The sequence below is a fragment of the Camelus bactrianus genome, chromosome 20 (assembly GCF_048773025.1).
Source record: "Camelus bactrianus isolate YW-2024 breed Bactrian camel chromosome 20, ASM4877302v1, whole genome shotgun sequence".
NCBI lineage: Eukaryota > Metazoa > Chordata > Mammalia > Artiodactyla > Camelidae > Camelus > Camelus bactrianus.
In genome coordinates, this window is record NC_133558.1 from 27,888,870 (window position 1) to 27,913,631 (window position 24,762).

The window sequence follows — 24,762 nt, forward strand, 5'->3', positions numbered from 1 at the left end:
AGACCACAGATGATAAAAAGGCTATTTAGATACGACATCACTAATTAAGCCAGTCAAATAAAAGTCCTGGTCACAGGAAATCCTGAATATAGGATACTGTCATCTCTGTTGAGAAAAATGACACCACCATTCTATTCCACAGATGTGTATTTTTTTGATATCTGGGTCCAAATATAAATTTATATATGTGTGTATGGCTAGGATCAACTGAGTTAGGAACCTGAGCTTTGAAGCATTAATGAGTCCCAAGTGTTCTGATACTTCTCTGAAAGAATTTGTATTTGATTGCTCTTAAGTATTACACAAAGGAATCAGGCTCAGACAACACACTCACCAGCCCTTTGACAATGGCTAAGTTACCTAGGCTCTGTGTTTCCATTTCCTAAAATGAGTCCATATGCATAAAGTGCCTCTTATAATGCCTGAAACACATGATGTGCTATGTAGTGGCTGTGAAAGAAATTAACCCACTTTTGTGCTAAAAACTCAGTTGAGGCAAAACTGGGAATGAAAGTATAATTATAAATATTCACGATACTCATGAATTCCAAACACTTTCCCTGATGGTTGCAGACTGGAATTTAGTAATCTGTTGTAAATCTTGCAATTTTTACACACACGCGCACGCGCACACACACACACACACAGAGTAGATGTTTTCTACAACATGTGAGAAGGTGATTTCCCTTGGCTTTGGCTGCAGAGAAGAGGGTTAACCACAAGGACAAAAGAGGTAGCAATTTCCAAAGCCACACACAAGGGGTTTAGAGAGGATTCGGCCTCCTGATGTCTTTAGTAGGTTCTTCACCTTAATATGCAGACAACTTTGGACTGTTTCCTAAGGAAGGAAATCAGCGTCAGGGAGAAATGGTGATGTGAGGACCAGAATAATGTACACGCCACGAGCCAGTTCCTCAGTTAATGGGGAGCTCCTGGCTCCCTCTAGAGGTCAAAGCTGCACCTTGCACATGCCTCGTGGAAGCTGTGTAAAACCCGAGGGCCCCATGGTCTCTCTACGGCATGTTACGTTCTCTGGTCAGAAGCATCTGTAACATGGAAGGATCAGGAAGGGATATCCCAGGGTGTCAGGGCGCCTGCATATAAACCAGCCGCGTCAAGACTGGGACCACCATGGTTTAACTCCCCTGGCTCCTACCCTCCTTGGAATGCAAACCAGTCCTCACCTCCTTAACTGATCACTGGGCTACGGGTCAAACACGAAGCTGCCTCCCCTCTGCCTGGTTATCCCAGGAAGTCAAGGCCGGAATCCACTCACCGTGGCTGCCTGGTAGCAAAGCCCAGCCAAACACAAGCCACTTGTAACTGGGGTGTGGGGTGAGGGTGGGGCCCGCATGAGCAGCACCTGCGTTTTCACTCACCACGCAGTCGTCGATGATTTCTGCCAGGCGTGTCCGGTGTTTCCGCCCCAACCGCATGATTTTTTTCCATGTGTAGTAGTATTCCACGCACTGAGCCACCGTCTTGGACTTCACCTGCCGGGAAAGCCATCTCAAGATCAGCTCTAGCACTGGGCAGCATGCAGAGCAGCAAGCTTTCATGAAATGTTAATTTTATAATAGGTAGTAGGTTTACACAGTTTAAGAAAAACATATACATCCTGAAAAAATCTCCTTCCCACACCTGTTCTCCATTCATCCATCCATCCATCCATCCATCCATCCATTCACTCCCCACCCTCGCAACAGAACTAGCCCCTTTTGTTCACATCTTGGGTAGCATTCCAGAATTCCTTTACACATATACCAACAACCATGAAAATATATTCCTCGCCCCAGTCTGCCTCACAAAAGGTAGCACTCCATGTACTGTTTTGCACCTTGATTTTTTTCACAAGATAGTTTGGAGATTTTTTTCCACATCCACCCACAGAGAGCTCATTCCCTTTTTCAACCCATAAAGCAGCTTGCTTTTTCAAGTACTTGAATGCATTTATCTCTCTGACCTGTTTACCTTCAAAATCTATTTATGAAAAATGTTCCTCAGTCATCAAACAGGAGTATAAGGCAAACATTATGAAGACAAGAGCTTGGTTTTTGCAGAAAATAAGCTTTGGCCTGTTCTCCCCTCAAAGGGGCAAAGGTAAATGTGTTTTAAAGAGGAAAAAAATTCCCTTGTTTAGTTCATAGTTCTCTAAGCTCAGAGTGGGGATAGATAATGTGAGTTTTCTGGAAGCAGATAAAAAGGCTATCTGTCCTCATGGGAGTGGGAACACAGCCACCTGCATGGTGACCGGAGAAGATGGGCACCTCCAGAAGTCTGGTCTCCACAAAGCTGCCCCTTCACAGCCACCTGAAAGTTTGAGTTTCTGCGCCAGAATCACCTGGGGAGTGAGGTTAGTGTCCCAGAGAATTTTTGTTTAAAATTCTGCGTCGCCTGGCGAGCGTAACACCTGAATCTATCATCAGTCAACAAGGTGCAGGGCCTTTAAGGAATGAGGCCTTGGACAGGCCAATCCCGGGGAAGGTGACTCAAGACAGATGGGAGCATGGGGAGCATGGGAGCGGCTGGGACACGGAGCAGCAAAGAGCACGGTGTCCTCCAAGGCCAGGAAGGGCAGGCAGATCTGGGGATGGAGGCAAGCTGGAGAAAAAGTGAACCTATTCCGATTTTCCTCCTCCTGGATTAAGGACAGGAGACATGAACCTGGGACAATACTGACGACCGGCTCAGAGCCAGGGGCAGCTGTCCCCTGCAACCCTGTTCTCTGTGCACCTGAACATCTTAACGACCTTGATATCTCAGTGTGGCTCCCTCACTCATGGGTTTGCTCAAACACTCTGAATCACTGTAACTTTTAGCCTAAACCACCTCTCAGGCAATTAAGGCCTATGAAGTTTATCACGTGCTGGATAAAGTGCCGTTTCATCTTTGTAAAACAGTTCTATTCTGCTGTGAAGTGCTGCAGACAGAACATATTATTTTTACTATTACTGTCCTGAGCAGAGGCCAGCACCAGACATCCTGCCGCCAGAGTGGGGAGGGCACATACCCTCCCTGCTCCAATCTACCCCCGCGCGCCAAATTCTGTCAGACACATGATAGATCTGTCAAATACACATGAAATAAATTTTATAAATTGCAAACCAGAGGTCCCAGGTCTATTTATCCTGATAGAATGCATAAGTTACGCATTTTTATTAGGGTAAAAACACCCCACCCCTGCCACTGCCACATCTAAATAACCTCTGTCCTCCTCCCCCGACACCCCTGACACTGGGGCCGTGCCACCCACAACAAATACCATCCTTTACCAGCAAGGGATGGAAGACATTCTTTTTGTGAGAGTGTTAAACCAGTAACCAAATATTTCCCTCTATCTTTAAGTGTACAACTTCCCAAATTCAGTTTCAAGTGAGTAATGGGAAAGAGCATGCTTACCATCTTCTGTACAAAAATAAAGTCTTTGCTGTAAGTGGCTAGTGCTTTGTTAAACAGTTTTCTTTCTAGGGAGGTCCACTTGTCTGAACCTACAACAAAACACAAACTTCATCAAAAATAGCTCTGTTCTCCCCACTTCTAATTGTTGGTTCACTTAAGCTACAAAATACAACTGTTCAGCAGCAAGTGATATAATCCAGATCACACTCCTGTTTGAACAAAAAGTCAGTGTCATGTCATGGTTCGCAGCCCTGACACGTGGGTTCAAATCTCAGCTGCAGCCTTGACCTTGGCAAGTTGCTGAACCTAAGACTCAGTTTTGTTACTTCCATATGGGAATAATTCTAACTGTCTCCAACTCTTAGGAATTTTGTCAGGGTTAAAGAGGAGGACGCATAAAAAGTGTCTAGCTTAGTAACTGGCAAATCGTGACTGCTCAACAGACTTTAGCTGCAGTTTTTATATAATTACAACAAGGGCAAGTGCTCTCACGGCAGGTGTTCCACACAATGTGGTGGATTCAACAGCCTCCACCTGCAAGATGCTCACAACCTGATGGGGAGGAAAACCACTGCATTCAAGGTAATGACTGCAGGGGTGAAGGGAGGGGTCGGGTGCCAGTGGGGCACAAAGGAGGAAAATCACACTCAGGTTAAGGCTTACAGGTAGAGAAAACACCTGAGCACAGTTTAAAAAGACACCAAAGCAAGTTAGGCAAGAAGGAGATGGAAGAGAATTCTGGGGAGAGAAAGCAGTGTGTGCAAAGTCAGAGGCAAGCAGTGAGAGGACACATTTCATTCATTCATTCATTCATTCATTCATCCATTCAGCAGATATTTAGTAGGTGTTTATGACATGCAAAACACTAGGAAAGGAAAAGCTAATACTTATAGGTGCTTACTGTGTGGTATGGCAGGTTCTAAGCACTTGAAAGCTATTAGTCATTTGGTTCTACCAACAACCCTGTAAGATGGGTATTACTGCTACCCACTTTACAGATGAGGGAATGAAGGTGCTCAAGGGAGAAGAAATAATCAAGCATGGCTCAGCTGTAGGGTTCCAGTGGAGGAAAAGCAAATGAGGCTGGGAGGTGAGTGGGACCAGTTCCTGACAGATCCGCAGACCAGTGAGGAAGAGGCTGGGCGGGTGCATTTGCCTCGCTGGCTAAACTCGATATTCATGTCAAAGCAGGATATGCAGACAACCATAGAGGATGGTGCTGGCCTGTCTCCAAGGGGAGTCCTATTTCTGGAGGCTGCAGGGAAGGCTCAGTCACCCTGGCTGCTTTGGAGAAAACTCTGCCTCGTTCTGATTTTTTGAATTCTCCGTATCTCCGATTCTTTGGATGGTACATGGCTGGGGCTTTCACAAGCCTCCACCTTTCAGAGCTCTAATCCTCGGAACTATAGTATTTTTCCTCCCAACCAGAACAAGCCCAAGATTTCCATTTTGCTATGGTTGACTGATGGGGCTGAAGTACAGGAAACCTGAATTGCTTTTTCTGTCAGAAGTTCAGCCCATATCAATCAGGTAGAAACCACCCCCGGCAGGGAGGCAGGAGGCAGGGACCCCAGGATCCCTGAGAAAATACGTGACTCAGTAATGTCAACTCGGATTTCTGAAATAAACACCTTGTCTGTGTGACTCCCTGATGGGTCCTTAAGCCAAGAGCTCTGGCTCCAGATGCGGATACACTCTCCACAGCTGGGCTGGTTCAAGTCCCTAAAAAACCAGGGCCACCACCGGATTTCTTTGGTTTGCAAGTTTCTCGCTTTACTTCTAGAAGGAAGCAGCTTTCTGATTAATCTCTGGCACAAGGAAGCATCTTCCACAGGTTCTGGAGACCAGGATATCTCTGGCTGTGCGAACCGTTGCAATGGGGTGGGGGGGCCTGGAGAAGCTTTGCTAGAGTGGATGTGAGCAGAGGCGGTCGGTGGGATGTGGGGCTCTGGAGCTGTTCCATCACCATTCCTCAAATTCTGTCCAACATTCAAGGGCTTGGGGTCCCAGTTCCCATATGTTCCCCTTGCCCAGGGGCAGAGACAGAAAGAGAAAGACGTAAAGTATTAACCAACAATTTAACTGAAGGACCAAAGAGGAGCCATGGTTCCTTTTAGGTATCTATCAAAACAGCAAAGAGAGTTCAGGGAGGTAATGGTGTAAGAGGACCGTGATGGGGACATGTCACACAAGCTGAGCTCCTGGACAGGCTTGTCAAGAGGCTGATGTGCTGCTCTGTTGTGGGTCCAGTCTGTGCATCTCAGATAGGCAATCAGGGGACACATGGCTGATGAATACCCCCAACTAGATCAATGAGAAGCCTTTCCGCCCTCAGCCAGACGGTACGCTTCCTGAGTTAGAGTGCAGCTCAAAGACCCTGTGAGACACTCACGGGGCCAGGCAGCCCTTGCAGGCTAGCACCCAGCCCTACGCTGAGTGCAGCTTCTTCCACCCCACACCAGGCTCGTCACGTGACTACTGCCCAAATGAAAGAGTTACGTTTCCAGGTCCGTCTACTTATGAGAAGTCTGTCCCTTCATGTCCTCAGATGGCTTGCCTGCTAGAATCTCACAGAAGGTGCAGCAACTTCCTGGACCACCTATTATGGGAACCCTCAAGCCTCATGGGGGAAGGAGGCCTTCTCCTTGCTGGTTTCTGGGGCTGCGGCTGTGTGACAGGGTCTTCAGTCTTCCCCATCCCAGAGTGCTCGTTCCACCCTGCCAGTCCTGGGTTGGAAGTGGGAGGCGCCCTCTGGCCTTCCTGTTTGTGCTGCCCCCCGGCGAGGGCTGGGGCAGGGAGTGTGTACTCAAGAGTCAAAGATGGCTCTTGGACGTAGTCTTTGGTCGGCGCATTAGTGCGAAGGACCGTGCTGTGTGCGTGTGTCCATCAAACAAGGGTGTCCAAGATGGGAGAGGCAGAGGCAGGGCCAGACCGGCAAATCTGCTCTCACACTCCTCTGGAGCGGGCTCTCTCTTCACTGCATCCTGATTACGGCATCGCCCACGGGGCTGAGAATCCACTCCTGGGCTCCTGTGTTGGATTCCCAGGCCCAAGCCTGGTACATAGAAATCACACCCGAATGTGCTCACCTCAAATAATAATGTTACTATGCTGTGATAAACAGGGGCGACTTTGATCAGAGGCCATAGGTTACAACCTGGTTCTGCCACATCCTCCTTCTGTGGCCCCTGCAAGTTTACTCCTCTGGGTCTCAGTCTCCTCTTTCATGACGTGGGGATTGTGAGAGTCACCCTGTGACGGACAGCGTCTGGTCCTAAGCAGGTGCATAGTGAACACTTTTGATATGGCCCCTTGGAGAGCAGATCCCAAATCAGCCTGTGGCCATGGGAGGCACGCTGTTAGATGATGTACGTGATGTGTGTGTCAGCCGCACTGGTGAAGACCACCGGTCCCTGCCAGTGTTCCCTGTTGCGTGTTGTACACACCCACAGCCTTACTCCGGGCCACTCGTAACTTGCACGGTCTTCTACACCCTGCCCCAAAATCCTTCTGCAATCTGGTCAAGGGAAGACTCAGGTCTCTCCTCCTGGAGTCTGTCTGGCAGGAGCGCTTTCCTCATTCTTGGACAAGTTTTCTAAGCCAGCCCTTCTTGGATTCTACGTCTTGGACATAGCCCAGGATAAAATGCAAAACCGAGGCAGGGGGCTGCCTCTAGTCCTTGCCTGGCCTCCCTCTCTGAGATCCCTGCTGTCCACTCAGCACGTTCCCAGTGGCAGCGGCTGACGTCCCCAGGCACTCATTCGTTCTCCCTGGGGATCCCTGGCTAGTAGGCTATTATCAGCAGGGGTCCCTAACAAGACGATTACGGCTAATTACAAAGAGCCTAATTAACTGGAGGAAACTGGTGCTGAACAGTATCCAGAGGAAAAAATGTTCTGAGCTTTGGTTGCTGGGAAACAGGCTCTGGATGGTGGTGAAATCTGGGGCGATCTACAGTGAGTGCAGGCAATTAACAAGAGACATGGAGGGGTGAGAGAATGTTTGGGCACCGTATCTTTTAAAGGTGGCCTTTCTGTCTTCCTTTCAAGCTTTTAAAAACTGTTACTGATGCTGCTGTTACAGCAGTTTCAAAGAAAGACATGTTCATAGTAGAAAAGGGAGGACTTGTTTTTATACCAGATCTTCATTTCTGTGAAAGGCTTCCCGCGGTGGGTGAAGGTTGAGCAAGTTTTCAGGGGTGCAGGTGAACCAGGTGACACCAGAGTTCCTTCTGGAGGCAAAAGGAAGGGAGGCCTCGCTCTGAATCCAGAACCTGAGCTTGTCCACTAACCTTCTTCTCTACAAGTGCGGTGTCGGGCAAGCAGCAGAGTAAGGAGTAACTTACTTCCCGCCCTTCAGGGGATCACTATCCAGCTAGAGACATAGGCTAAGAATGCCTGCAAGATGACATCACAGCTGTGTTTCTTGGAAAGTACTCTCTTGAGAGTGTCATTCTGTCTCCTCACCAAACCGGGGCAGATTCCAAGACAGAGTCCAGGCCTCTCCCAGCCGAATGGGTATTTCCTCCAGGTCTCGCCCGTCTCCGGAGTCAGGTCAGGGTTCGGGACCCAGTGAGTGCTTGGCTGTGGTAGGGACCCAGAGTAACCCCTGCTGAACCCTTGCCAAGACTCCCCGGGCCAGTGCTGACACCCCTCCTCTCCTCCACACCCATCTGCAGGAATGACCAGTCCAACAGAAAAACCAAGAATGCTGGGAGCCCTCTAACCACACTGGCGTCCTCCTCACCCTGACTCCCCAGCTCAAGCCTTCCCCACCCAGTACAAACAACAGCTGCCCTCACCCGAGTGGAGGGTGCAGAGAGATGGCTGGGCAGGGCACCCTGGTTTGGATTAGAGAGCACCAGAGCCACGGCAATGACACCTTCCTTGGGATCTTAACAGGGATCAGATCCTCTGGGCTTGTCAAGCAGCCCCAGATCTGGGCGAGCTGCCCACCCACACTGGTGTCTCTCCTGGGCCCCAGTTCTGGGCACTTTCAACTCTTCTTACTGAGTTGCTTGGGATGGGATGGGATGGGGCAGGGCAGGTCGGGAGTAAAGTTAGGGAAGTGGTTTCACAGGCCTCCCACCTGAACCCGTCTTTCTGCCTTCCCTCCAGGGCACAGACAGGCTGGGGAGGGCTGTTCTCTCTCTCTCGACATCTGGGAGCCTGGAGTGCAATTCCAGAGCCAGAGTCGGGCTGGAGTGACACTGGCCACAGCCACAGAGCTGGAAGCAAAGGAGATCCAGAAGATAGTGTCCTGGTGAGGCTGGACTTGAGCTGACAGGCAGTCCTACTGGGGAGCACCCAACAGGACCTGGCACAAAGGCCAAGGGAAGATGGGGCTGTGAGGATGGAATTCACTGACACCCGGAACCAAATCAGGGGGTGGGATGGTGAGAAGGGCTGGTAGCTGGGGCATGTGATGGGAGTAGACTCTGGCCTCCCCTGCGGCCTGGAAGGGAACTTCCATGGGGATGGAGTCAGGTCAGACTTCAAAGACTTGTGACCTTTTTGCTCATACTTCTAGAAGATTCTCTGTGGCTCAGTCTATGATTGCTTCCTGGAGAAGACAAACCACTGGCAGATCTAGGTGAACACCTTTGCTTGGCCAGCAGGATGCCTTCACACCTCACAGCTCCACCTCCCCAGGGTCACAATGATTCAGGAAGCAACAAGAGTGCCTCCCATCCTGCCTGTGGGGGAAGGGGACAGGGATGGGCAAAGAATTCGCTAGGAACCCCCAACTCCAAAAGATGGATTAATTTTAGAAAAGTTTAGGGCCTTCTAGTTTCAAAGTTTTTCATATGATTTTAGTGTTTTTGTTTTGTTTTGTTTTGTTTGTTCGGGGCCGGGCTGGTTTCCAGTCCGTAGCTTTCTAACCCATTTTGTCATGACACACACAAGAAAACAGCAGTACTTGCTTGGCACACTGGGAAGAACTGGAGGGGATCTGGGTCCTGGACAAGGTAGCTCACAGCTGGCGCTGACCAGCCCAGAGGCGCCGGCCACCCCAGTTGCCCCAGGGGCCTAGGGCAGCCACGGCAGATGGTTGGGAAGTCTCACCCACTAAGCAAAGAAGCTTGACACAGGCTTCAAGAGGCTGGACAGCCTGTCAGGGTTTAATGGGCAGCAGATGACACTGGGAATTAAGAGAGGATTGAACTATTTCCATGGCAGATTAGAGAGGACTCCCACATCTTCCACCCACAGTCGGGGCAGACACCAAGCAGGAAATGATGGAGACAATATTAAGAAACTGGCTCCTTGAGGCCACGGGTGAAGCGATGTATTTCCTATCCCGTGTGTCCATTTCGTGCCTGCCTAGTTCCAGCAGCGGCCCGTGTCCTGAGAGCGATCCCCAGGGAGGCCTCTGGGCATGCTGTGCTCAGATGAGAGGTTTCTGAGGTCTATCCACCTGGGGACGACAGGCAGGAGGGCCGACTCACAAGAGCAGCACATTCCTTGAGGCAGACGGTGGTGGGGACAGGGAGCCCCCAGAGGACGCTGATATCTGCAGAATAGCCACATCTGGCTGCCTGGACCAAGGACTGGAAAAGGTCTAACTAGATCCCCAAGGCCACTAAAGTACTTAGCACCAACTTCTGCAAGGTCTGCCCCCAGCACCAAAGATACCTTTAAATGAAGAACAACCAAGGGGCATTGGAGGATCCAGCCCTCCCTGAAGTAGAGAACCCAGGCAGTCCATGGAGACCCTCAAAATGGACAGGTCTAACGGTTAATGGGAAAAAATTGTTGACTTCCACTCCACTTGTGACCTCAGGCTCCCCAGCCTGTTTCCTTCTCTCTTCATGACTCTCTCCACACTCAGCTCTCCAAGGTGTTTCCTCCTTCCCTCTTACTGATGCCATCGTCAGCCTACCCACTCCTAAGACACACTCATACATATGTGTACATGTGTACATATATCCATGTGTATGTGACACACATGTGCACGTGTATGTGTGCATGTATATGTGCATGTACACATGTATTTGTACACATACGTGCATGTACACATCTTTCTCCCACCATTTTTGTGTTCTGTTGTTTAATAATTGCCTTCTCCTCCTTAGATTCCAAACTGCATGAGGCAGGACTTGTCTGTATCTGCCACACTCACTGCCTCCTCGTAGTGCTTAGCACAGCTTCCTGTACGCAGTTAAGTGCTCACTAAGTAACTCTTCAATAAATGAACAATAAGAGCTACTAGAATGTGCCCGGCATTGGGCTCCATATACTCTCTCTAATCTTCACAAAATGCGGCAAAGGATGGAGAATGAGCACCATTTGACAGGTGAGGAAACCACGGCTGCAGAAGGCCAAGTTCAAATCAGGCAGGTAAGATCTGAACCCACGTCTCCTGATCCCCAAGCTGAGGGGCCACTCAGTGTGGCCACCCCAGTGGTCCGCCCTCTGGGGCTCGCTCCCCCGAGACACCCATCTTGCTGCTGTACATGCAGGCAGTGTCCACTACCGCCCAGCTCTGGGCACACCCACGAGGGCGGGAGCCCACACAAACACCCGAAGGCGACCAGCCAGCAGACACAGCTGCCCCACCAGCTACGCCCCAGATGCCTTGAGAGCCCCAGGGGAGATGAGGTCAGAACTGGAGCTATCTATGATTACAAAGCTACATGACCAAACAGACAAAAAGCCCGCTCTCCAGAAGTGACGGTGTGCAGGGCTCTGGGCAACCTACCGGCATAGTGGTAATTTGCTAAAGGATGACATTTTAACCTGACTGGCTTCCGCAGCAGCAGCATTTCCAGAGCAGCCTGTAGACCCATGGGAGAGAAAAAGTGAGAATCAGTAATGGCACTGGGTATCCTTGGAAGACTATCTATCTGATAGGGCCCAGGGTCGGGGGGCTGGAAGGAAAACCAGAGGAGACTTTCCTAATTGGGATCTCCATTCTGGTCGGCACCCAAAAGGACCTATCATACTAATACCTCCCCTGCCCATGTCTGCAGCCAGCTGGTCATGTCACAGAAACACAAGTGGCAGCCAAAACCCAACTCCTTCCTTGATGAGGGCCCCAGCTTCAGAGATATGGTGGGGCCTCCTCTGCATGGAGGCTGAGTCTCTGAGGAAGGGTTCCAAGGAAGTGAGTGGGTGATTTGGAACTGTTTTGCAGAAAAATTGCATGTTTCATCACAACTGAACATAAACAGCTGTGTGAGTAATAACTGTACTACACACTGTCCTTCCAGAGAGCCTTGCTAGACGACCCTTTCAAATCTGTCATCAGCCTCGCTGACTTTTTTTTTTTAAATGGTACGTGTGGAGTTGAGCAGTGGATGGTTGAGGGGCAGAACGAGGTATAGAATCTTGCTACTCCAAGTGCGGTCCATGGACCGGCAGCACAGGCGTCCCCTGGGAGCAGGTTAGAAATGCAGCACGTTGGGCCCCACCTCCAGAATTGCTGAATAAGAACATGCACTTTAACAAGATTCCCCAGGTGATCTGCGTGCATGTTCAAAGTTTGAGGAGCACTGCTCTGCAGCACTGATCTTAAAGGGTCAAGAAGAGTTTTCCTACATTCTGTAGAATCCTTGAGGGTTATCAGTAATCTCATGAGAAAGGAGTACTGGTGCATTTGTTTACTTTCACATTTTCATAAAAAAATCAAAAAGTAGAAGCCAGCTCTGGTAGAAGAATCATGTGTTTACTAAAGGGGAAACTGAGGTTAGTGATGAAGCGCTCTGGCCAGGAGTCCAGGCTGAGCAGGCAAACGGTCAGCTCTGATTCTGAGGAAAGGGCACCGAAGTCCTGGTTTGGGGATGCCAAAGAACTGCGTCAGAAGCAGAAGAGTGATACCAGATGGTGCACAGCAAACATTTCACTTTGGTAAGGGGAGAAAACAGTTCTGTGAACGTAGGGAAGACCGATCATCAGAGCATGACGGGCTATTTTAGGCCCAGTCTTGCTTCAGGAAGGCCTTCTACCTCCATCACTGGAGACCCTTGTTCTGACGTGAACTACAAGACTGCTGAAAGGAAATTCTAGTTTCCTAAGACAGACGTTCCTATCATCATTTCTTAGGAACAGATGTGTAATCAGAAGTCCAACTGGAGGTTCTACCCTGCAGGCTTTTCGATCTTGACCTACCCATTGAGATAACGAAGTCGGGAGGCATACTGACTGGTTATCATCTTATGACTTGGTTGTAGGTACGGTACCTGAGACAACACAGAAACTTGGGAAAATACTTTTCAGAATTCCGACATGAGGAATAGGAACTGGGAAGCCTAGTTCTCACGGTTTCTTACCATCACATCACCTTTGGCCTCGAAGAGAGAGTGCAAAGCAAATTCAGAATTGGTCCCTCCACCTGGCAATGCACTTGAACAGCACAAATTCAGGAGATTCTCCACTGTTGGGAACAATGAGAAATGCATGAGAGAGAGCTCAGTATCATAGGAAAACACAGCAATCCTGGAGCCAGAGAGCCCATGAGAAAATTCGGCCTTTCCCATCCCGTTCTTCCCACATTGTCAGTACCTCTTTGCTGGAGGTCGTGGTTTTCCAGCTCCGGCCAGGGCTTCCATACCAGGGTGGCCTTGTGTGTGTCCTGGGCCAGGGCAGAGACATCCTGGAGTTCTGGGATCTCTGCTTGGAATCTCAAGCCAATATTGATGCGTCTTTAAAGACAAGAAGAAAAACTACAGTGTGGTCTTCAATTTGAGGCCTAGGGCAACTGTCAGGAACTTGAAAAAGAAGGAAACCAATTCCTTCTGCAAGAAGAATGCAGGGGCGTTTCCTCACAGTGTGATCCTAAGATTCCGAGCATAGCCTTTGCGCTGGGATGAGGAACGGCCTGAAGACTGGGGAGAGACGCTGCAGAGAGTGGGGAGAAGCCTGCCTGGGGCTTCAGAGGTTCCTATAACTAGGAGAGGGAGGGCGCTAATTCCAAGGGAACAGCTGCCCAGAGTATGGCCGATGGTACCACTTAACCCAATGGGACAAATACAGAGTGCTTATTTCACTTGTTATCCCTTTCAGATCACTTTCACTTAAATGATCCCATGTGAACCTCACAAAGACCTCTGATGTAAGCAAGGCAGTGATAATTATTCCTACTTAATAGATGAGTTAACTGAAGCCTAGAAAGGTTAACTTGATAAAGATCAAATTAACAAAATGGTGCCAGAACCAGGTTTTCTGATTCCTGACTCAATCTACTCACCACTCTGCCATCTGGCTTCTTCTGTGCTTTTCCATGAAAACAACCACCTTTCTCTTCCATTACACCCCCCAACTCAAGTAGCCAACAAGCCCACCTGGAGGACCAGGCAAGAGTCTTAAGGAGGGGGTGGGGGAGCTAGGGCACTTGGACAGAGCCTCGTAGAGAACTGGGCACCCTGGGAAAGATGTCTTAGTGTCACTGGGAAGTGAAGGCATGTGGCCCCCACCAAACTGGCCCATGGAGCCAAAAAGATGGGAATGTTAGGCTCCGAGCTTTCAATGCATTGAGTCTTCAGAAAACGCCTTGAAATACCAGCAATTATAGGGAAATAACAGTACTTGAGAAATACCATGATCCTATAATTTCTACAGCTTCTCCCCAAAGTGGCCACTGTGACCCCAGAAGTACTAACTACACTTCTCAAAGCTCCTCATCCCTTTTCTAGGCTGAAGTTCCATTCTAAAGAATAATTGGCTTTTCCTTACGGTTCAACGTCAATGGTCTGCTCTCCGGGCCCCGGGGTGACCGTCACGTTGCTGCCATCGATGCTGTCTGAAGCACAAAAACCAGAGGTCACTGGTCAACAGGGAAGGGGTACTTAAGAAGCTAATGCAAATGAGCAGTTACCTGAACAGTCATGACAGGACCCCTCTCCTAACCCAACCCAGCTGGAGTTACCTCAGCTGCCCCCAAGGAGCTGGATCGAGTGTGGTGCTATGGAGCTTAGGGTCCCTCACTTCTCACACAGGGTGAGACACAGCTGCCCACTCTAGTCTGCTAAACTGTCTTGTTTCTATGAAACGGTTCTTGCTCGGGGAAGAGATCCTGGCTCCGCGCCTCTGCTGCCTGATCGTCACACAGCGCGCTAAAATGCCCAGCTGCCGTCTTGCTTATAATCCTCTTTGCACACCTCCTTAGTATATTTATTTTGGGTGCCGTACATGTTTCTCCAAGGCACACTTCAAGTGTTTTTCCTTCTCCCCAAGAAACTGTAACGATCGCTTCAGGCGTTTGTCCCCACGGCTAGGCTGTGATCCCCCTGAGGAGAAGTATTCTAAGTATTTCTAGCACCTAGCACAGGGCCTGGCACACACAGCCGATCCGCCACAAAGGTCTGTGAGGGAAATGAGGCCGCTAAAGCCGGGACGCCTCCCGGGCGACTCACTGGAGCGGCAGAGCAGCACGCGCGGCGTGGGCGTCAGCGGCGTGAGGGGCAGCTGCGGGTGGGCGCCGGGGCCGTGGCCGGAGATGAGCACGGTGCTGAAGAGCCCCGAGCCCTGGCGCACCGGGCTCAGCATGGGCGGGGGCGTGTAGGGGGGCAGCTCATGCGCGGCGTCCAGGAGCAGGTGGTCGCCCAGGACGCGCGGGGAGCGCAGCTGGCTCTGGTACAGGGTGGCGCCCGAGTACGAGGTGGCGGGGTTGGGGTGGTAGGAGGGCGGAGGCGGGATGAAGAGTGGCTCCGGCCGGTGCCGGAACTTTTTCTTGTCCGGCGCGGTCTTGAGGGGTTCCTCGGCTTTGGCCACGCCGGGTTGATGCTTCTTGGGAATTTCCTGCAACGGGAGGAATGATCCGGTATTCAAATACTTGGACTTTTCCCACAGGCTGTTTCCACAGGTTGAGGGAAGGGGGACCGCGGGTCTAACGGGGACTGCCCTTTCCACTTGTCTGACCCCAGCATCCTCTATCTATCTTAAGAGACAGTCAGTCACTCCATTTCAGCCCAGGCCAGACCTGGTGGGTTGACTGGGGAGAAAACTTTGGTTTTGGAGGACATCCCTAATGTCTGGAGAGAGATGGGGGTGGGAGGAACAGTGAGTGGGCATGAAAGAAGAAATACACATTCTTCACTGCTTATCACTGCATTCCCATCTGGTGAGAGGAGTCCAGCTGAGTATGCCCTTTAATTCCCCTCTGTTCCCTGGGGACAGATAACACATGTTCTGAGAAGGGGACAAAATAATCTATTCAGGGAAGCTGGGCAGAGGCCATGGCGAGGCCCAGCCAAGGCTCCTAGGAATGGGGACCCACACTGGGCTCTCCTTCAAGGTGATATGATGGTTGAGGAGAATCATGTGGGATCTTTAAGGCCCACCCGGTGTGCTCTTCTAGAAAGGGATCTGGTATACCTCCCCCCTCACCATCCCTCACTGCTGCTCCCAGCACTGGTGGCTCGTCTGTGGTAAGCCCTTCTCCTAGACTGGCTTCCAGTCAGCAGGGGAACCAAGCTTAGTCTGGAAGGAAGATGTGCCACATGGATACATAATACTAATAAGTAAACATATGCACGTCAAGAGATAAGCAGTGCATGCCAAAGCCAGACAAACAGACTTGGCTTTGTGCCAGCGTCAGCCCAGAAAACCCAGCACTGGGTGTGGCTGCAGAGGCAGCAGAGCGGTTGTGGGGAGGAGGGGGATACCTGCAGAAAAGTTCTGGGCAGTCTGTGGTACCCTCCCAGGCCCTGCAGGCCAGTGCCCGTCACAGCTGTGGTTCCTCACAGCTCCTCCGCCCAGGGTGGACCCTGAGTAGGAGGCAGCAGGGGTTGATGGGGAGGGCTGGGTATGGTCAGGTGACCAGCCTCCTCCACGCCATGTGACCTGCCCCAGTCACCCCTCAGCTCTGGGCTCCTCTCCCTCTGGGCCCCTTCTGCTGCCTTCTACACTTAAAAGCTGCCCCTCCTGTCTTTCCCTCAGCTTAACTGTCTTCTGGGATGCTGTCACAGCCCTTAGGAGGGGAGTCTAGGGAAGCAGAGGGGTGGGTAAAGGAGAAGGGGCAGAGGGCCCGTCAGGCTCCCAGCTCACCCCCAGGGGGCTCTCTTTGGGCCAGAGCACCCCAACCTGCTTCCTTTCCCCACCAGAGGGCTCCTCATCGCCTGAGGCTGAGGCGGAGGAGGCTGAGGAATGGGGAGAGGACGTCTGTGCCCTCCAACTTGGGGAGCCACCCTGAGACTTTACTCCCTAGTCCTGGGTAACTGATGAGGTCATCTGAGCACATGCAGACCCCATGTGACTTCAACGCTGCACTGAAGTCCAGGCCTCTGACCACGGGGCCAAAGGTCCCTTTTGGGTTCTTTTTTACTTGAGCCTCTGGTTCTGTTACTCCAGCTCTAAACTGGGACTTTCTGATCCTCCAGGCAAGGCTCTGAGACCTCGGACCCAGGGAAAACACCCAGAATGGCAGATATCAGACCTGGGTATCACTTGAGAGGAAATACTTACATATTTACAGAGGTCCAGCCAAGGTATTCAGACTCTGGAGGCAGGGCCAAGCACTGAGACACATTTTAAAAGCTCCCCAGAGTGCGGACAGCCACTGATGAATCCACCCCCCGCGCTGGAAATCGAGGTTCTGAGAGGAGGAGGGGCTCAGCTGTCTGCATCCCAGCTGGCTGGGAGCAGGGTGGGGATCATAACACAGGGCTCCTCCCTGGGTATTTTAATTTCTTTATATTAAGTGTCAGGACCTTGCTCACATTCACTGGGTCCTACCTCCGTGCTTCTACTTTGGCTCATCTTATCCCAGTCTCTCTAACCCTTCACACAAAGCCAAGTTCACCTCTGACTTCAAAACCCTGCTCAGAATTCCCCTCATGATGACCTTCTAAGCAAACTCACCCCAAATTCCCTTGCCTTACCTCGGTCCCTAATTACCTCAGCTGCCCAGGTGTCTTCTTCTCCAGCCACATGCAGGGCATCACCGTTTCTTGTCTGCTTTGGCCTTTCTCTCACTGTCTTGAATTGGGGTAGGGGGTGCCTGGGGCTCTGACCCCTGTGTGACTAGAAACCTTACTGTCTCCAGCTTTAGGCTGACAGCTCCCCAAGGGTGGAAACAGCAAATCAAGAACTTCCCTGGGCAAAGAGGATGCTTGGCTGTGTCATTTCATCACTCTGCCTGTTGCTGGCCCCCAGGACCTGCCAGCTGTGAGAATCCTCACCTCCAGGGGTTCTCCATCCTCTCCTCCTCTGAGCCTTGCTATTAGACACAGAACCAAAAACACTCTGGACTTTTCTAGTTCTCTTTATTATCCTCTCTGTCCCTATTCTGGCCCAACCCCACCCTCAGGCCTCCTGGAATCCTGGCAGCCACCTATTCTCTAAGGACAAATATGACCCAACACACCACTGTGGGGGGAGGGGTTGAATCTGATGTAGCCAGTCACATGGGTTATAGACTCCCCAGGGGAGGGAAGTGGGGAAGGAGAGATGGGGTTGGAGGGTGGAGAGAGAGAGAGAGAATGAGAGAGACAGACAGATCTCTGTCCCAGGGCCAAGCTTAGCTGCTCGGGTGAAGCACTTGGAACTTGAGAAAAAGAAGAACCTAACAGTGAGAGAGAAACACGTATCTCTTTGCTTTCTTGAGACTGGGGCTGGTGTCTCAGTGGAATTACTTTGGGAACCTTAATGAATCAGGTCCTCTGAGGTTATTTATGCAGGGGTGATAATGAAAATATTAAGCATCTGGTAAGGCTGACCGACCATCAGAAAGGATTCCAGGGCTACTGCGTGGAGGACCTGCTGTGCTGGGGGTTTATATCTTTGGCTGCTGGATTTGGGGAGGTCTGGAGATCGTAGTGGGGAGGGCCAGGGTCCTGGGGGTAGCTATTTACTATCCAGGACAGTACTTCCATATTGTAATAACTGTGATTACCAGCTGAGTTATCATCTCTGTTTCAGCTGGGAACATCTTCGGGTCTCTCGGAATCTAACCCAGACCACTATTAGCCTGGTAGAATATTAAGTGTCTACTGGGTAGCAGGCAGTGCGGGCAAGGAGGCGATTCCCAAGGTGGCCACGAGAGCTCAGCCCTGAGAGGCCAAACCACGTCGGAGATTAGGCCAGTGACCCGGGCAGAGTTGCTTCCATCTCTAAGAAAGCAAAGGGATGTCCCCACCCCAGACAGGCGGGACAAAGCAGCAACTCACAGCAGGCGGGTGGGGGGCAGCCCCTTGGGGTGAGTGTGGGGGAGAGAGGGTCATCCTCACGAGCACAGGCATCTCGTCGTCCGACATCAAGCTGGCGGGCTTGTCTCTGGCCGAGGGGGCTGCAGCGACGCTGTTGGCGAAGCCCTGAGAGCTTGGCTTGGGTGGGAGAAGCTTGACAGGGACAGACACGGGCATGACCATGGGCGTGAGGCTTTCTGCCTCGGGAGGGAGCTGCGGTGGCGGCGGAGGCGGAGGCGGCAGTGGCGGCTGGGGCTGAGGCGGCGGGGCCTTCTCTCCTTCCTCCTACACAGACAATAAAGGCTTTGATCCTGGGCTGAGAGCAGCTCTCACAAGGGGGGATGCGCTTTGCTCTTCCTGAAAGGTTCCTGGACATCACGCGTGGGTGACAGAGAACCACTGCAGAGTGGTTTCCTTCCTGCCCTGCCCCGAGTCCCTCAGCTCCGGGGATGCCCGCAGGCAATGGACGAGGCACTCTGTTTTCTCCATCTAAAAAATCTTGACCATGTATCACTTGTATATTAAAATAAATAGTAAAGAAATATTTTTGTGTGACTGTCATTGCTTTTAAAGAAAAGGATATGGACTTATAATCAGGCAAAAAATAGGACAACCCACATAAGCTCTTGTGCAGAACCTCTTGATTCTATGGGCCTCGGTTTCCTCACCTGTTAAATGGAAAACAAAGCTCTTTTAACTGGCATGGTCAGGAGATGGAGTGAGCTGGGTCACACCAAAGTGTTTTGGTGAACAGAGAGTGAATCCTATAGATTTAAATTAAGATCAGCAATATTCAAATTGAGCAAATGATCTGAATTTTAATCTAACTCTAAAACTGCACGAAGAGTTCACTATATGGATATTCTGCCTGGATAATCCCGAGGGCATTTAAAGGTCTTTGGATGCTAGAGTCTAAAGCGAGTGCCCTGGGGAACAGAAAATGCCAGCTGGGGGCCTGATGGCCACATTAGCTTTCCTTGGCCATCTACCGCCGATCTGGAAAGTCCAAGGGACAATGGTCTTGAGTGCTTCAAGCAGCAGAAGTTAAAAATAATGTGCACCTACATGTTTTCTTTGCTGTCTTCTCTAGGAGGTAGAGAGGCTGCGATAAAAGGATTTCTATCACCTCCGTTCTGGGTTCTTGTTCATGAAGCCAGTTGAAGTGGGGACTGTATGACCTGGGGGGGATCCCAGCGTCAAAGCTTAAGCACTTCTGTTAGGGAAGGACTTGCGTCCAGGTTCCCCGAGTGGGGCTCACGTCACTCTGTCTGACGGCAGCGAAGCAAAGCAAGCAGCACATGGCCTGGGAGGGCCCGGGGGGCTGACTCCTGCTCACCTGTTTGAGGCTGGGGGAGGCCCTCATTCCCCCGTGGGACCGCATATGGCCGTTCAGGGCAGGCAGGCTCTTGAACTCCTTCAGGCAGATGGAGCATGTCAGCTTGTTCTTGGCATCCAACTGCTCCCCAAACACTCCTTTTGGTTGGCCACTGCTCAAGGGTGGGGCCAAGTGGAGAGGACACGCATGTTGAGGACGCGGAGTGGAGACTTATCACACCCACAAGGAACCCCTTGCATTCATCAAGGGCTTCCATGTCCGTGGCCCCACTTGTATCACCCTAATCCCCTTGAGAGAACTAAGCCCAGTTCACAGATGGAAAACCGAGCTTCAAGAGGAGGGGGGGGGAGGGTATAGCTCAGTGGTGGAGTGCATGCTTAGCACACACAAGGGCCTGGGTTCAATTCCCAGTACCTCTGTTTAAAAAAATTAACAAATAAATAAACCCAAAATTACCTCTCCCTGTTAAGAAAAAAAAGAAAAAAAGAAAAAAAAGAGAGGGCATGCTCAGGATCATTTAAGAGTTGAATACAATGTCCTTCTTCATTCTGGGCCTTCAGGTGCTGGGTTTTCCCCCTGCCTCTGGCTTATTACCCTTCTACCGTCAGCAAGGGCCTGCCTCTTCCAGAAGCCTTCCTTCAGAGACATATGTCTAAGTCCTCTGGTTCAGCCTCCAGACCACACATCTTAGCAGTTTATCAGGTTCTGGCTGAGTCTTTAATTACTTACCACGCCCATAAGCGGAGGAAACAAGACTGTACTATTGACGGCGGCAGTCTCTAAGCTTAGCTCTATGCCTGGCACACAGTAGGTACTCAAGAAATACTCAGTGAAAGGACAGGGCACAGAACATGGGCTTTGGAGTCTATCCCAGCGTCCCTACTTACTTGATGTGCAATCTTAAGCTCTCTGAGTCTCAGTTTTCTCATTTGTAAAATAATAATAATAATAATAGCTAACGATGGTTGAGTGCTAACTGTGTGCTAGGCATGTGGTAGTGCCACCCACCCTCACTAGGCTACTTTATTACACATCAGCTAGAGAAAGAGTAAGCGCTCAAACATAATAGCTGCCATTACTGTTCTTATAAATGTCTTTGAAGAATTGATTTTGAATTTGGAAATGAATCATGAGCGGTAACTCAGGAAAATCTCCCAGTTACCCAAAATGCCAACAAGCCTCCATGCATCCATCTTACCTTGACTCCGGGGACCCTGGCTGCGCTCTGCCATCAGGTAGATGCATCTAATTTTGAGCCATGCAGGACACCAGAAGAAGGAAAGAGAACAAACGTGTTTCTGATGGGAGGAGTCCTTGAGTGGTGGGAACCGCAGGGCTTACACTTCTAGGATCCTTCCCACTCTCCATCTCAGGCTGACCGGGCTCATGGCCACTCACACCCTTGCTCTTCCACATGAGGCTTCCAGAATTTTTTCTTGATGCTTTCCAACTTGGCACCCCACCCACCTTAGGGAGCCCCACCAGCCAAAAGCCCCACTAACACTCGATCCCCCACCTCCCTCCTTCCTGTTTTCCCCGTCCACCCACTCTGTGCCCAGACAGGCTCCATTCCCACGAGAGACACAGAATGGAGATCTCGACAACAGAGCATCACGCTGGAGGCCTCCTGCCGGAATTCCTTTTCAGCCTTGGCCATGACTTCTTAACTCTTATATTCACAAAGGCTCTCAGTGACTACTGGCCTGAGTCCTAAGCAAAACAGGGTCAAGTGGAGTTCATCTCTGGCCTTCAGCCTTCACCAGAGCCCTCTCTCCATCCATCCTGATCCTTCAAGATACTCTCCTCCCCAACCCTACTGCTACATGACTGTCCCCTTGGAACATGCTAGCACACAGTAGGTGGTTTGGTGGTCAAATACATTTGGGAAACAATCAAGAGTTAATAAACATTGCCCACAGGCTGAATTTGGCCTGCGGACATGGTGTGCTTGGCTAGACTATAAAAATCCTTAAGAAGAATGTCATTAGATGGGGCATCTGCTCTCTGTCCACCACGGTCCTTTTTATCTCACTCTAGGCCATTTTGCTTATTGACTTTACCTGCCCAGATCGTGTGGGCAGCTAAGGTTTTCACCTCTGCAACTCCACGAGGCATCCCCTTCGGAAGATCCACAGTGTACATTAGCATATTAAAGGCTCGGAGAAGCCTAGCAGAACTGCAACCTGTTTCACTTTAAGAAACCCCAAATTTCTTCATCCAGAAAGCCCATTCCCCTCCCCCCAGCGCTATCCATTAAACATTCTATGGAACTCCTGTTCTGAGCAATATACTCTGAGACATACTATCATAATGTGGTCTCCCTCCCAAAATGGGAACAGTTTCACAGGAAACTCTCTGAGGATACAGATCTAAGGGGGACCAGACACCCCCACTGTGTAATCCCTGGGCAACTGAGCAGGCATTGACCACTACGTACATCATTTCAAGACCTGATAAAGGTATTCTGGCTGCCTCCTTAGGGAGATTATAAGCTCTATGGGCAAAGGACTGAGTCAAAACCGATTTTGTATTCTGATGGCCTAGAATAGACAGTGTCTGGTTAATGTCTGTGGAATAAAGAAAGAAAATATGGAAATAAAGAGTTTGAGGGGTCAGAGAGAGGACTGGGCCCCGCAGAGATGCTGCGCCGGCTGGTTCATTAGCACACCGAGATACCAAGAGCAACTTCCACTGTGAGAATACCTGGGGCCACATGGCACTGGGAGACAGCTGCTGGTGCTGAGGTCCCATGTTGTTGAGGTGGATGCCACTTGGGGACAGAAGAGGCCGGTGGGGGAGAGCACTGCCGACCCGGTTCAGGTCCGAGCTTGCAGGGTCTCCCATTCCTGTGTCTGGAGGTCCCAGGTCCCCGTGGGAGCTCAGCATGGCCTGGGCCTGCCTGTCGCTTGGATATGTCTTGGGCTGACTGTCCTCATGCTGCTGGTGCTGGGGCAGGTGGCTCTGCTGGTACAGGGGGTGGCCGTAGGGCTGCTGGGGCTCCTGGTAGTAGTACTGGGGCATGGATCCCAGCTGGATCAGCTGGACAGCGTGTGCCTGCTCCGGGGTGTACTGGTGGGGGTCCCTGTGATATGAAGGGGGCTGCAGGTGCATCTGTGGCTGCTGTGGCTCTTGCAAATGCTGCATCATGGGTTGGGACTGGTAATACTGAGGTATCTGCATTGAACCCTGCCGCTGCTGCAGCTGCTGTTGCGGTTGCTGCTGGGGCTGTGGAGGGCGGATCTGCTGCTGCGGCTGCGGCTGCATTTCTTGCATCGACAGACGCTGCTGCCCCACCGGCTGCTGTTGCTGCTGCGGGTAATACTGGTGCTGCTGTATCTGCTGCATGTGCTGGGACAGCATCTGGGGTGCCTGCAGTGACTGTCCTCCCTGCACAGGCATCTGAGTCAGTGGCTGCTGGTAGTCATAATACAGGTGCCCCTGGCTTGGGTGCTGCCCCACCTGAAGAGCTGGTTTGGACAGCCCGCCAGTGAAACCAGGGTGAGGCTGCTGGGGGACCTGTTGGTAGCGGGAAGGGAGAGCCGGTGCTGCGGGCTCCACGGGCTTCTGGGACAGCAGCTGGCGGAGGGCACTGTCTGGGGCTCCGTCCATCACTGCTGACTGGGTATGCAGCACCTGGGCCATATTGTTGACCTGGATTCGCAGGTTTTGGTTGGCAAACACCTGGGTAAAAGAGTCTAGCTTGTGCAGGACACCACTGGTGAGCTTCTGGGTCCGGATCTCGCTGGCCTGGGAGTAGGTGTACTGGTAGCCATCAGTGGGCTCTGCCTGGGCTGGTGCCCCCCACATCATGTTCGAATTGGTCAGGTTGCCACGTAGCTGGACATGGTTTCCAGGCCCTGCATGGCCTCCCCACCCTCCCTGCCTCGAGGTATCCACTTGGCCCAGGTTTTTGGAGCCAACAGGCAAGCCCAGACCATCCCGAGTGTCTTGAGGGAAGTGGGGGGAGATAGGTGATGCCTGAGGGGCATCCATTCCAGCGCCGGGGACTGTATTCCCATAGTTGTGGTTCAGCCCGCCGTGGACGCCAAGTGGTGGCTGCTGGTAGAAAAGGTTCTCACCACTGTGGGCCACGTGGTTGGTCTTGTATAGTTGCTGATCCCCCATGGTGCCCGCCTTGTTCGTGAACGTGCAGCCACAAAACCATAAAAAAAAAAATGTCAATGACACAAACCCGAAAGGACTGAAACCCTGAGAAGCTGAGAGAAGATGTCCACACTACTCCACGGCTGACATGTCCATGACTGTGGCTGGAGCCAGGTGTTCCTGTCGGTCTGTACCACTCATGTGCAGAGCTGGGGGTTTTACATCCTCACCCGGGCTGAGGTACGGACCAAACACCACCGTGGTGAAGAGATGCTGCTCACACCTGCAAGACAGGATGCAAAGGGCAGGAAAGGATTTACCTGATGTTTTGCAGTGAGCAATCATACCCACCACGACCCATTACAGCAATAAATACAAAACAGGAGCCTGGATTAGAAATCGGCAGTTTCCAGACCTGCCCCACCTTTACACTGAGTTTACAGATCTTGACCCCCATGTGAGATGTGAACGTTCTAACTTTCAAGCCATTGCTCAATGGCTCATTAGTTTACTGAGTTGCATTGTTTTGCTCACTGATTAATTCATCCATTCTTCTGTCACCCTGCTATTGAAAGCCCAGCCTATTCGAGGACCTCTAGGGAATGTGAAGAAGTTTAAGACATTCATTCATCAATTCATCTGGTCAACAAATACTTATAGACACAGACATCTACTAAGTGTAAGACATGATACTAGGGAATGATTATGACACGGGCCAGGTCTCAAGGAGCTTACAGTTAGAAGAAGCAATTGGTCACGTCAATAACTACAATACAAGGAAGAAAGAGATGCATGTACT

The 24,762-nt window shown here is 51.0% G+C and overlaps 1 protein-coding gene across 18 annotated transcripts in view; it reads right to left on the reverse strand.

Annotated features, from left to right (window-relative positions):
- Window positions 1–24,762, reverse strand: part of TRERF1 (transcriptional regulating factor 1) — a 194,906-nt gene that overhangs the window by 13,547 nt on the left and 156,597 nt on the right. For 12 of the 18 annotated variants that reach the window (XM_074348737.1, XM_074348735.1, XM_074348736.1 and 9 more), the window contains 11 exons: window positions 22,563–24,246; window positions 21,058–21,104; window positions 19,860–20,010; window positions 18,506–18,808; window positions 14,753–15,137; window positions 14,073–14,139; window positions 12,903–13,042; window positions 12,671–12,774; window positions 11,101–11,176; window positions 3,400–3,488; window positions 1,380–1,493 (listed from right to left, as the gene is read on the reverse strand). In XM_074348737.1, the coding sequence (XP_074204838.1) occupies window positions 1,380–1,493; window positions 3,400–3,488; window positions 11,101–11,176; window positions 12,671–12,774; window positions 12,903–13,042; window positions 14,073–14,139; window positions 14,753–15,137; window positions 18,506–18,808; window positions 19,860–20,010; window positions 21,058–21,104; window positions 22,563–23,984 (2,898 nt within the window). In that variant the 5' untranslated portion in view covers window positions 23,985–24,246. The remainder of the gene's footprint in view (window positions 1–1,379; window positions 1,494–3,399; window positions 3,489–11,100; window positions 11,177–12,670; window positions 12,775–12,902; window positions 13,043–14,072; window positions 14,140–14,752; window positions 15,138–18,505; window positions 18,809–19,859; window positions 20,011–21,057; window positions 21,105–22,562; window positions 24,247–24,762) is intronic. The other 6 variants (XM_045509415.2, XM_045509416.2, XM_010973747.3 and 3 more) reach the window with 4 other exon arrangements.